The 18,367-nt window shown below is 36.6% G+C and overlaps 1 protein-coding gene across 1 annotated transcript; it reads right to left on the minus strand.

Annotated features, from left to right (window-relative positions):
• Positions 1–11,887: 11,887 nt before the first annotated feature.
• Positions 11,888–15,588, minus strand: hsd17b10 (hydroxysteroid (17-beta) dehydrogenase 10). Its single transcript, XM_042712956.1, has 6 exons — positions 15,378–15,588; positions 14,675–14,839; positions 14,341–14,519; positions 14,048–14,162; positions 13,504–13,612; positions 11,888–12,683 (listed from the first exon to the last, which is right to left on the minus strand). The coding sequence occupies exons 1-6, from the start codon at positions 15,399–15,401 to the stop codon at positions 12,493–12,495; spliced, it is 783 nt and encodes a 260-aa protein (XP_042568890.1). The 5' UTR covers positions 15,402–15,588; the 3' UTR covers positions 11,888–12,492.
• Between the last annotated feature and the right edge of the window lie 2,779 nt (positions 15,589–18,367).

The following is an 18,367-nucleotide window of genomic DNA, read 5'->3' on the forward strand; positions in this document are numbered from 1 at the left end:
CAACTTACCATAAATTATCCAATTCAACGAAAAAATTATTCTAAATATACATTCTGCTGCTACATTATGCTATGTATACATTTCCCACGTTAAAATGGATACAATTATTCTAAATCTAACTTTACCATGTGACTTTAAAAGGTCATTTATATGTTGTTTTTACATTTTAGAATATTTTATTTTATTCCAGTTTAACGTGTATTGTCATATATTGTCATATTAGACTGATGCTTTGTTGGTTTTGGGAAAACTATTTGGAAACATTACTGTTGATATAATTATATCATTTTCTTATTTTATCAAGTCAAGTCACCTTTATGTATGCAATGCACTATTGTATACAATACAGATTGTTTTCACAGTAGCATGACAGTAATAAACAGGAAAATAACAGAACTGATGATGCAAACTTCATCAAATATTAGACAAATTCAAATTCTGCTGTAAAGCAGCTCCAAAAAGACAACAGTGTCATTATTCAGCTCAAGTCAGTTCAGTGTTGATTCAGTTCAGTTCGGTAACTAAAGTTTATCAATTATGAAACAAGTTCATTTCAGCTATAAACAGCTCCACAGAAGACAAAATACCATTGTTATTTAGCTTGAGTCAGTTCAAATGTATACTCATTTAAAATATAGTTATGTATTTTTTCTTTATTTTTACTTCTGCTTAATGACACTAATTGCACAGAAATCACACATTTCAGCCTTATTTAATTGTGGTTTTTCTTTTAGAGACACTTTTTATACATTAATCGCACTGACAGTGCCCTGTTAATATTTTAGACAATAATTCATACCTTAGTGTGTTCGAATGGGAAATGTTTACAGTAAATATAGTTGTGACAAAAATCTCATCAGGTAAGCAGAATATTTAAAATGTGCAAATATAACCATAGCACTCTTGCAGTACATGTTACATCAATACATGTTAACTCATGTCAACCAGTTGCACAGGTAAACATGATTTCTTTAAGTGTCTTTGCAGAAGTAGCAGGAAGTAATACCAGCATCTGTATCTGCTGTTTACACAGAGCTGAATTCAGCAAAATATTTGTTGCCTGAGTTGTTAAGTTGCTCCTGGCACTACAACCTCATTTATGTGGATTCCCACTGGTAGCAACTTAACACCTCAAGTAACAAACATTTTTTTACAGAACAATTCCTGAGCTAAACTATGAGCTTCACATTCTTTTTAACGCTCTTGATTGCAAGGTTTCATTTGTGTCATTATTGTAAATGTTTCCTTTTCATTTATAGACACTAAGGGATGAGTGGAAATTACTGTCTGGGGGAAATCTGCAAATCAGCATAGTAGAATGATTTTTTAAGGATCATGTGACACTGAAAACTGGATGAGTGCTGAAAATTCAGCTTAACATCACAGGAATAAATGACATTTTAAAATATATTAAAATTGAAAACAGTTATTTTAATTTGTAGTAATATTTCACAATATTACTGTTTTACTGTATTTTTGATTAAATAATGTAGCCTTGGTGAGCATAATAGACTTTCAAAAACATTACAATTTTACCCACCCTTAAACTATCGAACTGTAGTTTATGTTGAATAATGCTAAAAGGCATAACGGTAAGCAGAATATTGGGTCATCTACTCTCCACCGAATCTGAAAACTTAAACATCTTAAATATTAGAATGCCATTTTTGATTTTTTGTGATTGCCACAAATTATTTTTAGATTCTAAAACTATTTTCATTTGTATTTTTTGCTTTGAAGGACAACCACAGAAAATCAAAACCGCATGAAGTACATTGAAGGTTGACTGATCTATGAATATTTTATTGAATTTTGTTTCCAGCCACAGGAAACTGGAGTTTTTTTACATAAATCAAGCACTCTATGAGTGATACAGTTAAGAGGCAGCTACCTCACGGCAGGAGTTTTCAGAGAATATTAACAACAGCAAGATAATGTCCTCTCCAAACTGTACTTTTTTCAAGACCATCACAATTACATTAGCGCTGAATAGAAAAATGGGAGCCCTTTATCTTTAATTATCCCTTTAGTTGAGTGGATCATTCCAGCAGCCAGATTGTTCAGGACTCGATTAGGATCTCGGCCAAGACATTAGCTGCAAATATGGTCCTGCTTCACCCAACGACCTGGGCTCATTATCTGATAACTGCATCCAAGTTCCTTTTTTTTACATTGTTTTACAAACCAAGGGCATGTTCTTCATCATTCAGACGTCATTAAATTCACTTCTGTCCAGCTTCTTGTGAACCTGCCTTTTAAAGAGCGAGAGGACAGGTATTCATTTCATAGTTCACTGCTCAGTGAGGGGTGATGGCTTTCCGGAATTCAGTGTTATGAATTCAGATCAGTCATGTAACATGGTCTAATGTTCTATTCATACTCTTGAATACAGGATCACGCAGCCTCATCATCTCATAGCCAGCGATGACACAACCCAGATGACATGCACTGTTGGTCAGGTAAGTTTTTCTATTAAAGAGAGTGTCCATGAAGTCCATACATTGCATAATGAAGGAAAAGGGACCTAATATGTCATCTGTTTAACTAAATCATTCACGTCACACAGTACTGGTTGCAAATTTGATGTACAAACTTTGCCCTAAATTGGCTACCTGTGATCCCATTAGAAACAATGAAACACTGAATGATAAATGCGATAAATTTCAGACTGTGTATGATTTCCAACAAGAAGAGCCAATTTGACAAAGAAGATAGGAGATAGGAGAGCTAATCTGTCCCCTCTCATCAAAATGATTCATTCACTGAAGAACACTTGAAATGTGTAACAATCATCCTGTTTCCACAGAGCTGGCTGTTCAGTTTCGTGTAACTGACTGAATAGTTTCGATTTCAGAAATAGGTTTTATGTAGAAGAACACCTTTTTTTGGTAGTCAACATGTTTTGAGGGCAAATGCATATTAAAATGACAGAAGATCTCAAACTCAAGTTATTGCCCTCTATTTACTCTAACATACTGTATTATTGTTTTGGTTTTATTGTGAGAGAGGAAATGCAAAAGCAGTACCTTGAATGACACTTTTGTAATCCAAATAAAAACAAAGAAATGCAAAAATATGAATAGTGATAAAAACCAAAAAAAGAACTAAAACTTAGCAAAACTAAACATCAAAAACATTTATAATAAATTTGAGTAAAACTAAATATCAAAAACTTTTTTAAAAAGTAAGGCGGAGACTTGGTTTTATACGTTGATTATTGTTTGGATGCAAACATTTATTTACATGCTGCAAATAATAACTTGCTGTCTTCTCCCAGCAGTTTTTTCAGGACAGTAAGCCTACATGCGTGTTTGTGTCTCTCATGTTAGCCCTATACTGATGGCTGTTTTGAGGCTTACTGCCATGTCCTGTATCAGATTCGTCTGACTCAGACTCTTTTGCATAATTGAGCTTCGTTTGAATAGATTTCAATATATTAAAGTTGATTGGACACACAAGTGTTATAAACTAGAGCAAAAGTGTTTTATATTCAGCTGCAGGTTTTCATGCCAGTCTCTAAGGTGATTATCAATGCCATCCGATATTATTATGAGTTTTGTTTGAAAGATGTGTGGAAAAGATGTGTAAAAGCAGTTTGATAGAAAAGGTGTGGCAGACAGAGAGATGCATATTGAATGGATCTCTGCAGGCAATTCAGGTGCAAAAACGATATGCTGAACTGTGATTCAGGATCACCCTCCATTCCCAGATCAGTAACTAATTCATCAGCGACGTGTCTTTGATATGAATCATGTAGACAGGTTTTAAAAATCCCCATGTAAACTGTACTTCGGTTATGACATTAGCCTATGCATAATTGAGCCTGAACTTTGGGAAGGGGGGGTTAGGTATTCCAGAGTAGTGTTGTATAACAGACCAGCCGTAATGCCTTTAATAGCATCTCTTACAGCCTGAGTTTCTTGCTCTCAAGGGGAAGTTTGAGAGAACTGCACCCTGCTGAAGAAATGGAAAGCGGCTGAATTTGGCTCTCCTTTGGGCTCTCTACATGAAACTGCTTTGCTAATGAAGTCTCACTGACTACATCCCAGACTATCACGATGTTTGCGTACTGTGGTAATGATGTCTTTGAAATACTAAGCAACTGGAGTTAGGGTGCCATAAATGGATAAAGACAGTTCGTGCTCCATGGCACTGACTCACCGCTGGGGATGAGTATTTGTAAGCTCTATGATTTGGCTCAAAAGGTTGAAAAACTTCAGCAGTTTCTGAAATTAAAAATGCATTTCTTTTACTGCAAGCTAGCAATACACATTTAGACATTTTATGCTGATACGTTCTCATTAACAAAGCTATGATTTTCAGTGTTCATTTTCCAGATGCACATGGTAATTAAATGGACAAGGTAATTATTTTGCAGTCTGATTTTGCATGCGTAAAAGGCCTTGGGAGGTGAATGAAGTGTCCTATTTGAAAAGGTATACATGCATGTATAATAATATTAATTTATTTAGCATGTTTAAAATGCAACATATAAGCATGCAACATATCCTGTTGCTCAAACAGTCCGCTATGCTGCAATGTCAAGGTCATGGGATTGATTTCCAAGGAATGCGTGAACTGCATATCATGAATGCAGCGTAAGTCACTTTAGATAACAGCATCATTCAAATTCATAAATGTAATCTAGAGGCTGTCATATCAAAATAGCATATATGTTCAACAGAGATGCTTTATGTAAACGAGTGATAGACACTTTCGAAACTGCTTCATGAAGCTTTAAAAGCTTTATGAATCTTTTGGTTTGAATCAGTGTTCAAACATGGCCAAGTCGTGTGTTTTTATGCAAACTAGGCTTCTGTGCTTTTGTGCTTCTGTTTTTTCTATATGTCTGTTTTTTTTCTTCTCTCTGTCTTTTCCCCACTTTCTCTCCAAGCCAAAAGTGAATTGCGTCTCTCTCTCCAAGTGGACCTGTCATCAGTGTGGCTGCCAGTCCACCATTTTAAAGTTAGCATGAAACGAAAATTGCTGTCGTATTTTCTTCCCTATATTGATGTATTTCTGAGTGAAACAGCTTCCCAAACGAGGGCGGGACTTGATTTGTCTGTTGGGAATAGATTGATTGGATTATTGTCATTTGCTAATTGCTGCAATCTCATTTGAGTGACAGGTTGCTGGAAGAGAAGCATTATTGTGCCGCCATCTCATCGGTGCACATGTCATCAGGGAAGAGGTGTTGTGTGAGGGGGAGGGGAAGTTAATGTTTTTAATTAAAGATTATAAGGGCACATGAATTTAAAAAAAAAAAATACATGGATAAATCGTTTATAAAAAAACATTGCAGTATACCAGAAAAAATTATGCATACAGATATATTATTTATAATAAACACTGCAGTATTCAATAAAAAAGAATGATGTACAAGGATAAGGCATTTTTAATAAACTGCAATATTTCACAAAAAAATAATGTACACTAATAATTTATAATCACTGTGATATTTGATTAAAAAAAATAATAATGTGTATGAATAAATCATTTATAAAAAAAAAAAAAAACTGCAATAGTCTGTAACAAAAATAAAACTTTATTTAGATTTCATGGTGACTTTAATAGAGATTTGAGCCTCACACAGATCAGGTATAAAAATAATGATTTACATTATTTGAATCATTTGTAATAAACTGCAATATTACATAAAAAATAAGAAGTGTTGATTTTGATTTCACGGTGACTTTAAAGAAATAGTTCAATCCAAAAATTAAGAAAATGTACTCACCCTCAGGCCAGCAAAGATGTAGATGAGTATGTTACTTCATTTGAATGTTTTGGAGAAATTTACCATTAAATTACTCACCAGTGTATTCTCTGCAGTGAATGGGTGCCGTCAGAATGAGAGTCCAAACAGCTGTTAAAAACATCACAATAGTCCACAAGTGATCCACAACACTCCAGTCCATCAAATAATGTCTTGTGAAGTGAAAAGCATGTTTGTAAGAAACCAATCCATCATTAAGGTGTTTTAACTTTAAAACGTCGCTTCTAGGTCCATAATCCATAAAAACGCTTCCTCCAGTGAAAAAATCCATTCACTGTTGTCCTCTTACTTCAAAATCCACTGACATATTTGTATAGAACTGTTTCGAGCAATGTTATGGATAAAGGACTAGTATTTTAGCCTGGAAGCAACGGTTGGACTCTCATTCTGACGGCACCCATTCACTGCAGAGGATCCGTTGGTAAGTAAGTGATGTAATGCTACTAAGTATTTCCAAATCTGAAGAGACAAACTCATCTGCATCTTGGAATTCCCGAGGATGAGTACATTTTCAGCAAATATTCATTTTTGAGTGAACTATTCCTTTGATAGAAATTTGAGCCTCACACAAATCAGATAAGATCCTCCAAATGAGAAAATAAGAAGTTAAATTAATTTTCACCATGTTTTCACTCAGTTTGAAATGCTTTTGTAATTGTGGTGACCTGATAACACTGTTTCTATGATTTCCTCCACATTGCCGTGTCTGAAAGTAGGTTGTAAAGAAATTACACCCACCACGGCACCGTTGTGACGGGGATCACTTTAGAGATCATTCCGCCGTGTTCAGGAGACACATACTTCAGATGCGAAGCTTTTTCCACGGCGGTATTGTGAGGATGTCAGTGTCTGACCCTCAGGAGAGGCTGTTACTGTGTTCTGATTAAATCGGATAACCTCTATCAGCTTTATGGTCATGCTACAATGAAGCGCTGGATGAGGTCAGAAGTCAGTGTGTGTTGCTAAAGGAGTGCTGGATCTTCATCACACTCTCAAAGCTATGATTACAGGGTGTTTCAAAGACCATCCAGAAAACGATATGCTCACTAGCCTCTCAGGAACATAACTGGCTCTTAATGGTGCACTGAATGCCCGGTAAATATCAAATGAATCCCATTGCCGGCAACATACTGTATATATACAGTGTGGTAAAGCCACCGGAGGTGATTCCTCATGTGGCCCGTGTATGTTTGTTATCCTGCAAGCTACAAGCATTCAAATCGACAACCAAGTTTACAAAAGGCCATATAGAACATGTGTCTCATAACAGACATGATTAATAGCTTTATTTGAGCATACACTTTTAAAGACTGAATGTCATGGGAATATTTGTTCTGCCGTGGCTAGTTGGAGGTCTGCTGTGTTGATTTGTTTTCTCTAGCATGGGCAGCATTAGTGGATTCCCTCCTCTTTTCTCGAACCCTCAAGTGGGCACAAATACACATACAGATACAGGATTACTGTCCCTCAGCACAAAGACTGCTACTGTAGCCTGCGCTCAACAGATAAAACCAACACAATGCCTCTAATAGGTCCCAGAAAGACACCATATCCAATGTTTCAGACAAATGTATTTGTTTTCATGAAGGATAAGATGTAAATGAGCAGTGTCAGGCTGGGTTACAGTATTGTCAGATGTGAAAGGTATTGTAAATGTGGGATTGAGTGATAATGCTCATATTCAAACCAGCCAATGGTCCTACACATCTGGTATCATTTGGGACTCTTTAGATTTAATGACTGGGAGTCATCCTTTCACTGTTTCTTTAGTGGGTGCAGTTGTCCCTTGAAGATTTGTGGGGTGTTTTTCTTGAGTTTCCCTAAAGTTTGTGTGTTTTTCTTGCTTTTGGAGGAGGGATCCTGTTGTCCTAAGCGTTCTCACTGCAGTATTCTCTAGAGATTAAGGATTGAACGTCTCAGTGGGACGTCGCTGTGCCGTTTAATTACAAACAGCCAATTCTGAAAGCTGTTTCTGCTCATGTGTTTTCTAACGACTCTCCAAGTATGATTCCTCTGTCACATTTTTTATGATCCTAAAAATAAGCTTTTTTTTCATGCTGTATGTATACATTATCATACAATATAGAAGTTTCTTATGCTCACCAAAGCTGCATTTATTATTATTATCACAAATACAGTAAAAACGGTAATATAGTGAAATATTATAATTTAAAATAACAGCTTTCTATTGTAATATATTTCAAAATGTCATTTATTCCTGTGATCCAAAGCTGAATTTTCAGCATCATTACTCCAGGCTTCAGTGTCACATGATACTTCAAAAATCATTCTGATCATTTGCTGGTCAAGAAACATTTATTTTTTATTATTATCAATGTTAGAAACAGTGGAAACTCGAATACTTTTCAGGACTATTTTTGTTTTATTAATTAGTTTTTTAATTTTTTAATAAATAGAACGTTTAAAAGCATTTATTTGAAATATAATTTCATACATTATAAATGTCATTATTGTCACTTTTGATCAATTTAATGAATCCTTGCTTAATAAAAGTAGTAATTTCTTTGAAAAAAAAAAAAGATCTTACTGACTCTAAACTTTTGAGTGGTAGTGTTTATACAGGTCCTTCTCAAAAAATTAGCATATTGTGAAAAAGTTCATTATTTTCCATAATGTAATGATAAAAATTAAACTTTCATATATTTTAGATTCATTGCACACCAACTGAAATATTTCAGGTCTTTTATTGTTTTAATACTGATGATTTTTTGGCATACAGCTCATGAAAACCCAAAATTCCTATCTCAAAAAAATTAGCATATTTCATCCGACCAGTGTTGGGTCTTGCGTCTCTCAACTTTCTCTTCACAATATCCCACAGATTCTCTATGGGGTTCAGGTCAGGAGAGTTGGCAGGCCAGTTGAGCACAGTAATACCATGGTCAGTAAACCATTTACCAGTGGTTTTGGCACTGTGAGCAGGTGCCAGGTCGTGCTGAAAAACGAAATCTTCATCTCCATAAAGCTTTTCAGCAGATGGACGCATGAAGTGCTCCAAAATCTCCTGATAGCTAGCTGCATTGACCCTGCCCTTGATAAAACACAGTGGACCAACACCAGCAGCTGACATGGCACCCCAGACCATCACTGACTGTGGGTACTTGACACTGGACTTCAGGCATTTTGGCATTTCCTTCTCCCCAGTCTTCCTCCAGACTCTGGCACCTTGATTTCCAAAATTTGCTTTCATCCGAAAAAAAAAGTACTTTGGACCACTGAGCAACAGTCCAGTGCTGCTTCTCTGTAGCCCAGGTCAGGCGCTTCTGCCGCTGTTTTCTGGTTCAAAAGCACACGCCTGTGCACGGTGGCTCTGGATGTTTCTACTCCAGACTCAGTCCACTGCTTCCGCAGGTCCCCCAAGGTCTGGAATCGGTCCTTCTCCACAATCTTCCTCAGGGTCCGGTCACCTCTTCTCGTTGTGCAGCGTTTTTTGCCACACTTTTTCCTTCCCACAGACTTCCCACTGAGGTGCCTTGATACAGCACTCTGGGAACAGCCTATTCGTTCAGAAATTTCTTTCTGTGTCTTTCCCTCTCGCTTGAGGGTGTCAATGATGGCCTTCTGGACAGCAGTCAGGTCGGCAGTCTTACCCATGATTGCGGTTTTGAGTAATGAACCAGGCTGGGAGTTTTTAAAAGCCTCAGGAATCTTTTGCAGGTGTTTAGAGTTAATTAGTTGATTCAGATGATTAGGTTAATAGCTCGTTAAGAGAACCTTTTCATGATATGCTAATTTTTTGAGATAGGAATTTGGGTTTTCATGAGCTGTATGCCAAAATCATCAGTATTAAAACAATAAAAGACCTGAAATATTTCAGTTGGTGTGCAATGAATCTAAAATATATGAAAGTTTAATTTTTATCATTACATTATGGAAAAATAATGAACTTTTTCACATTTTTCTTTTCATTATGATTTCTGAGTTATACTGCATGAAGAAAATGAAGTTTATTTTTCTTTTCATTATGATTTCTGAGTTCATTTCCCTCCAAATTACCATTACCATAATGCAAAAAACTCTCATTCCCAGTATTATATTTTCATACTGTTATTTGGAAATAACAATGAAGTATCATTTAAATTACAAAATTTAAATAATCAATTACAATTGAGTGTGTAAAAAAAAAAAAAAAAAAAAAAACAGCTGATCTTTAAATGGGCTTCATGCATTGTTTTGTAACAATAACCAAACCTCACACAAACAAACTAATAAACAATACTTATTCAATAATATACGTACACCCAAAAAAATCACAATCAACACACATTCTCTCCTCCAGCTCACATTCTCTCCTCCTTATTTCTGTCCTCATCTCCAAAAGAGTCCTAGTCTATATCCCTTGTTTTCTTTATACCACTTCGAGGGGCACACAGCGGGCTAGACATGACGTCTTGGGGATCTACACTGATAAAATCAACGTGAAGCAATGTCTTTTCTGTATCTTGAGGGATTTTCAGAGACAGCTTGTTATCCAAATGATGCATGTACATGCTGTCGATGCACGTGTTTCTAAAGGCCGATCAGGTTGTCGTGTGCTTGTGCCGTCTGCCCTCTAGAGGTTCAGCATAATACGGCCTTGTGTTCTGATTACACCCAAACTCATATTTACACAGTCCGGGGGGATTGAATTGTCCCGAGCACATTAATAATGCATATTGATGAATCAGCCTGTTAGTGTGCTCTTGAAACCTCTGGTGATTCTAGACAAAACCTTTAGTTGTTTTTGGGAACAAGCACCAGGACGTCTCTTTTCTGCACCCCTCAGTCTTTAACCATGTCTTCAAACAGTCTTCGATGTTTGTCCTCTGCGGAAGCCAGCGCTCCATTGTTAATGGTGAAAGTAATTTTCCTCACAGTGCAAAGATCTATGGGATGACAAGAAGTGTCCATCAAAGCTGTCCTAACTTATGGCCCCCTGATAGATGCATGGCATGATGGAGCAGACGCTGGGCAACACATCGGAGTGAAGTGATACAACACAGTGACACATGACATGACCATGATTCAAACCAAGTATGGCAAGATTGATCTAGCATCTGTTTCACACCACACTCCACAAATGCTTGTTTGACCCATATCATATGGTTATAAAAAAAAAAAAAAAAAAATAATAAAATAAAATAGTAATATGGTAAATTGGATTTTGAAATTGTCAGAAAACATTAATAATATTGCCTGAGCCAGTATCAATGTGAACTAGAAAACATGACCATTCTTGCATGATCCAGAACCAAATGGTAACTGTGAGAACTGTTAACCTCTCAGATGTGTAATCATGTTAACATGGCCTGTGTAGATTTTAGGGTGGACTGAAATAAATGAAACTGATTACAGTGGAACTGCCACCCTGTGGACAGAAATCAATCAGTGTGTGTGTGTGTGTCTAAAGCAGATTTACTAACATCAATCTGGGCTTACTTTAATTATGCTCAATCTGTTCAGTAAAGGATTTAGCAGGACTTTTGTGCACAGCTGCCAATTTTGCACTTTTACTTTTTTTTTGGCCGATGACGAGTCTTGCATGTTGTTTAAGTAGTTGTATATTTAAGCCACAATTTAGTAATTTAAAAAATCCACAAAAATTTGTGATCTAAAATCTAAAGATATAATTATTTATCTGAAAGATGTGAATGGATATTTAGATTTTTTTCCAGCTATCAGAAATGGCATTTGCAAGTATTTTAATAATACTATTGCAATAAAGATCTTTGACCCAGTCATAGTCACAACATAGATAATATGCAAAGTTATATGAGCCACCAGTAAAAATAAACAAAACAATACAAAAATGCAAATAAATAATTTTCCATTTGGAAGAGGTTAATTTTGTAGTAAAGTGTTTTTTTTTTTAACCATCAGAATCTGGCAAAGCAAATGAGAGCAAAAATAACTTTTTTCTTTCTGCTGTAAACAATTCTATAAAAAAAAAAAAAAAAAACATCCACACTGGCAACAATTTACCTTAAACTGCAAGCAAAGAATTTTATGTTCTGAGTTCTGTCATCTGTTATTCAGTTAGTTCAGTATTGGTATCCATGTAATTGGTATTGTATCGTAGTCATAATTTTAGTATTGTGACAACAGTAAATAGCAATAAAATTCATTTTAATTGTATGAATAATATTTTAATTTGAATCATTTTAAGACCCTAGTGGGTCCTGGCACCCTGGTTAATAACCACTGATATAATAGTGATACAATAGTCATATATGCAAGTCAGTATGGTGGCAAATTCAACATTTCATTTTGACCATCTTTCCTGGAGTTATATTTAGTTCACTGCAGTGATATATGAGCTTATCTACAACAACATTCATTTAAACTCATCCTGTTATGCTTTAAATATTTTATTTTACACAAAAAGATAAGTGGATACACATACACTGAGTTTGCATGACTCCTGTACAACCTTATGATGGTATAAATGCATTTACTATGGAAACACATCAATCATTAGTCATTAGAGGACAGTACCTCAGTGGCACAGAAGTGCAGTCAGTATATAAATACCAGACAGACTCGAGACTTGAAAAATCTACAAGATTTACAGTGGTTAAAAAAAAAAAAAAAACATGCGAGTGGTAATACTTCCACTCAGATACAAAGTATCCTGACTTTATGCTGAAAATGCTTGATATGTGTCAAGTCCTCAGTCACAGACCAGTTTTAGGCATTTGATCTGCTCCCTTTTTCCTTCAGGGTTGCATGCGGATGGCTCCATCCAAGCGAATCACCTCGCCGTTGATCATGGGGTTTTCTGCTATTGCAGTCACAAGGTGTGCAAACTCGGCCGGATCTCCCAGACGTGAAGGGAAGGGCACCTGTCTGGCCAGGAAGCTTTGCACTTTCTCAGGTAATCCTGCTAGAAGTGGGGTGGAGAACAGACCTGTAGGGAAAGAAAATGGCAAAGGCATGGAGGATATAATTGAAAAGGTCACAATAATACTGAATTAACCGTGTTCAAACAATAGGGATGTAACAATACACCCTGAGGCGGTTGACAATTTATGAAAATATGTGATGATTCAAGTCGGTTGAGATGTTAAACGAATTGCGCTACATCTGTTGTGGGGGTTTAAATGAATGTATCTCTGAGGGGAACTGACTGTCTTAAGAAGTTTGGATGGTATTTTCTTCTCATCTGCCATCTGTATAATGCATATTAATGCAGAGCTCTTTTGTTTACAGCTGTAACCATGGAAACTCTAGAACTCTATTTCCCTGCTGTTCCATAAGCTCCACCTGCTGGCAGAGAGTGAATTTGCGTTTCATTCAGGCAGTCTGTTTTATGTAGCATAATTTCACAAATCTGAAGTCAGACAATTCTGTTTTTGCTTCAAATGCATCTTCTGTACAAAGAGTATTTTCAACTGGAAAATGTGGACATGCTGATATTTCTTTAAAAATATAAATAAAATCCAAGCTAGGAAAGAGCACAGGCAAAGCCTTAGTTTGTTTAGTTTTTATATGAATCATTTATTTATTTATCAGCCTGTTTCTGTTATTTGACATAAAAGATATACATTTCAAAATTAAATGTCCAAAAAAAAAAAATTTGTGAGAAAATTATATTGTGGATCATATCACATCGTGAGTTGAGTGAATCATTACATCCCTATCAAACAATGAATTTTGATAGACCAATAATGGGACACAATGACGAGATCATGCTGTTTAGAAACAATATGCATCTCAGGGACACTGACCTGGGGCAATGGTGACCACACGGATCCCCATTGGTGCAAGGTCCCGAGCAATAGGAAGTGTCATACCCACAATCCCACCTTTAGAGGCAGAGTATGCAGCCTGACCCACCTTAAAACACATTAAAAGAAAACTTTACAGTGCTGCAGTGTCACAAATCTGTAAGGTTAGCAAAAGAAAGCACACTAACTGTTCAAAAGTTTGGGATAAGAAGTGTCTTATTCACACCAAGGCTGTTTTTATTTGATAAAAACACAGTAAAAACATTAATTTTAAGAAATAATATTACAATTTAAAATAACTGATTTCTACTTTAATATATTTTAAAATTTAATTTATTCCTGTGAGGCAAAGCTGAATTTTCAGCAGTCATTACTCCAGTCTTCAGTGTCACATGATCTTACAGAAATCATTCTAATATGCTGATTTGCTGCTCTAGAAACATTTATTATTATTTATTATTATTATCAGTGAAAAGAAAGTTCAGAACAGCATTTATTTGAAATAGAAATCTTCCGTAACATTATAAATGTACGGCTGATATACCTGTCCATCATAAGCAGCAACACTGGCTGTGTTGATGATACAGCCTCTGTGTCCATCTGCATCAGGCTCATTCCTTCCCATCTCCCCTACAGCCAGTCGGATCACATTGAAAGTCATTTTACAGTAACCAAAAAAATTAATAAAAATGACAGCTGCTTCACAATAATCTAAACAGCAATCAGCTGAAAAAAATTAATAAAAATGACAGCTGCTTCAGTATATTTGAAATAGCCATCAGCTGTAGAAATCTGAAGCTGTGGCATATGAGGTTCAATTACAGTTACACTGTAAATGCAGCGAGGCTTACAGTAATAACACGAGTGAAGTCCTCCAGACTGTGAGGAACGTCCTTTTTGAAGTTGTATGTTTTCACAGCCACAGCTATCCCAGCACAGTTCACCGCCAAGTCCACTTTCCCATACTTTTCCTTGGCCAAATCCACAGCCGATCTCACATCTGACTCCGACGTGACCTGAATTAAAAAACAAAATCCCAATCAGAAGAAAACAAATAGTCCATATTTTCAAACCAAGCACTGCTTGTCTAAAAGAGCAAGAAGAGAAAGTGGAAAATATCATTAAATATCCAAAATATGGAAAAGGATCATTAACAATAAGTGTCACTCACATCAGTAGGTGCAAATGCACACCGGTCTCCGAGAGCAGCGGCCACCTTGTGTCCATCTGAGCTGGGCAGGTCCAGGATCACAGCGCTGGCCCCCTGACTGATGAGCCGCTCCACAGTGGCTCTGCCCAAACCAGAGGCCCCTCCTGTCACCAGACCGACCATACCCTGCCACACAGTCAGTGAGGTCACACTGGATGAAGTAAGCTTATGTGTATTGTATGTTTGCGAAAAGCAAACTATGTTTCATCATACAACAAAAAACAAATATATATATATATATATATATAGTTTGCGGAAAGCAAACTTACACAACCTGCAAAGAGCTGGTTATGTTTCATCATACAACAAACAATTCAGTCATGGTTCAACTATAATATGATAATATGCTGCAAAACAATATGTGGTTTAAGCTTACAGCACCGGAGTTTAAGGTTTTTAAGTAAGAGCAAAGCTGGTTATTCGCCATTGTTTCGGATGTTTACACGTCTGCCGGTCAAACTCATAACTGCACAGAAGTTCCACTGACTGAACTAGTTAGCACTGCGGCTACAGCCCAAAATATGGTGAGAAGAAGTGGAATACAACCACGCACTGACGTCCAGAGCCAGGCGAGCTGCAGAGCAATCTTGAAACACTGAACTTCAGGACAGACGACTTTTTTGAGGCAAAACATTTCTATTAATTCATTCAATTTCTCTCTCACCTTGACACTTCTGATGTTCGCCATATTCACACGCTGCGACTGCTTGGCTACCAGTGGTGACGTCACCGCGCGTACGCGCTCTGCCGCCCAATCACAAACACGGACGCGACAACGCCCTTTAAGGCGATTGGCTAGTTAATTTGATTGACAACTTCACAGGAAGTCGCACGGTATTGGACGCCAGTCGGATATCATTCAGCGTTTAATGACCTACATGTAATATATTGATCTGTTAAAGATTTCAAAACATTTTTACATTTGATTAGTCAATTTGCGCAGTATTTCGTACCTGAATTCTATTGCTGAATAGTCTTTACCTCAAAAAATGAAATCACTGTTTAATTTTTTAATATACTGTTTTTCCTGTTTCTATTTTGCATCTTAAAGATAAAAAAAAACCTGATAGTTATTGTGAAATAAAATGACTGTTTATACAGACCTTTTATACAGTCTTCATTAGACAAAGGCTCATATAAAACAAACAATACGTTACATACATTACATATCTTGCCCCTGAAGATCTGCTAAAGGTTGCCTGAATACTCACCTTTTGAGAAGAGATTTGATCTGAGCTCATTTCATTTAAGAATACTAAAAATTAAATATTATAGGGCCTAAAAATCAATCAATGATAAAGTGAATTGAGGCAGGAGACACAAATGAGTCTATTTAATTTACTTTTATATCTTACAGCAGGTGTAAACAAACAATAATAATAACATAAGTAGTCACACAACATGCTCAAATGTATAAACCGACAGACAACATATAATCACATAATGTAGCAACCTAGTTACAGCATTTTGGATAGTGACAGGGCAGTCTGAATTCTAATCACCAATTATTACACATCTGTTACCATTCCATAAAGACCGCATTAATTAAATTAAGATCTTCAGTTATGACCATCGATATTTTTATTTGGGGGCTAAGCTATTGTGGTTTGTACAATGAGACAATCACAAATTCTCCACTATTTACATTCTCAGAAAGCACACACAGAACAAAGATGCATATATTCGGCCATCCCACAAATCCCAAATGAAGGTACGTCATTGTTGTATCTGATGTGAGGGAGCAGCTGTGAGAAAGACAGTAGGCTGTATAGTTATCTCCCAGATCTGGTGTGATCCCAAACTATACAAACTACTACCTCATTCCACAGCTGCCAACGCAGCAGCCTCTCTGTCTGGTACCCTGCGGGAGGAGACGAGAGGCAGAAAGACATGTCAGAGCTAAAAATAAAATGCTTACTTGTGCTATTCTTACTCTAAATTTAATGAACCACCTTTGCCATTGCTAATTTGATTTTCATAAATCCTTCAGTGAACGCTGCCGTTCGTCGTCATCATCCTTTAACCCAGTATTAACCTTCCTCAAACATCCACACCATGTGGGCAGATTTCTGGCAATACAGCTCATCTTTTGAAATATGAGTCACGATGAAGATGAAGAACAAAGAGATTGCACAAAATGGATCAAGGATCTGATGTGATACATGATGTTTTTATGTGATAAATGTACCACTTATATGTGCTCATTAATTACACTTAAAGAGCAATGGCAAAAAAAAAATCATGAACGCTGGGTATTAAATATTGATTTGCGATAATATATTATGCATTACAGTATATGCACAACTGTATTTCACTGCATGACTACATCCCTGGTTATATGCATTATACAGTGCACTGCATTTGTAAAGATGATGCAAGAAAGGAAATAGCGGTGTCAATATGTATTAGGAACGAGTGAAATTAGGCAATTTTCACATACTTCACAGTGGCCTCTTAAACATATTTATAATGCACCCCAGTTGGAAAATCCATTTTAAGATGATGGCTGATTTACAGAACATGTTAACTGGTTTCTTGAATCTGTTTGTTGCTGATCCATGATGGTCTACCAGTTTGTACCAGCTAGAATCTCAAAACTCTAATACCATATTGACTAATGTGCACATTTAAGCAATGCAAGACAAACATATTTGCATCAAAACAATCTGCATGTGAACTGAATACTACAGCTGATGATGACTGTCCACATGGTGTATTTTTATTGCAAACCATCCATACTGGCTTAGTGCTTGAGTCTCAGGAATCAACAGCTGACAGAGGCATGATAATGCATGTTGAATCACAAGAGGCGTAAATCCTCTGGCCGCCAGATTAACTTTATCATGACAAGCAGTGACACGCGTGCCATTATCAAGTGTTTTATCAAGAAATTCCAGCTTTACAAATCAAATCGAGCGCCTAACTTGACTGCCTTGCCGCTTGAAATGGAGCATTCTGTCGGCTAATATTTCAGAGGAAATTGTAGACCTGCATGCATGATCTGCTCCTCTTTTCGCATGACATTATGATCATATACTTTAGTTAAGCTATCAAATACGAAAAATGGCGCTTGCCTCACTACTGCACCCGGTATGAAAATCATTAAATTGCATTCTAACACAAACCTATTCTTCAAATTAAACTGGAATGTGTGTAGGCAAGTGCAAGACAGAATGCAAATGCGGCGCCAGTGTTCGCGGTGACTGCGGCAATGAGATTTCAAAGAGAGACCGTGTTATTTCGCTCACCTGAGACCGCGACTGTACATGATACCGCCATCTTACATCAGCAGCGAGAAGAGAGATACATCAGCTGCTGCAGGCTCGCAGATCTACCCCTGAGGTGACCTGCTCCTTAAGTGATCCGGTCCGCCTTCCGTTCAGGTCATGACTAGATAATTAAGTGGACTACAGAGTGTGCAGTTAAGTAGTGTCTGTCAAATGTCGCAAATTGAAAAAAGAGAGAAAAAAAAACTGCATCAGCTTTTGTAATGCTTAGAAATATGATTGGCCTTTGCACGGAGGTTGTTTTTCTATTTGGTAATTATTAAAAGGAAATTAAAAGTATATTTTAAATATTCTATTTTTAAACATTCTACAAGTGTGGTTAAGTGTTGATAGTGTTTTATCAAGCTAAGCTTAAAAAGTTTTCAAA

This window comes from Cyprinus carpio, chromosome A23 (genome assembly GCF_018340385.1).
Source record: "Cyprinus carpio isolate SPL01 chromosome A23, ASM1834038v1, whole genome shotgun sequence".
NCBI lineage: Eukaryota > Metazoa > Chordata > Actinopteri > Cypriniformes > Cyprinidae > Cyprinus > Cyprinus carpio.

Bases quoted from the DNA above. Each gene is read 5' to 3' on its own strand.
- hsd17b10 (XM_042712956.1), bottom strand. From the start codon at position 15,401: ATGGCGAACATCAGAAGTGTCAAG. The intron at 14,163-14,340 runs ATTTACAGTGTA...TTACTGTAAAAT, and splicing joins ATTACTGTAAGCCTCGCTGC to GACTTTCAATGTGATCCGAC. The intron at 13,613-14,047 runs GTATATCAGCCG...ATGTGTTTTAAG, and splicing joins TTGCTGCTTATGATGGACAG to GTGGGTCAGGCTGCATACTC.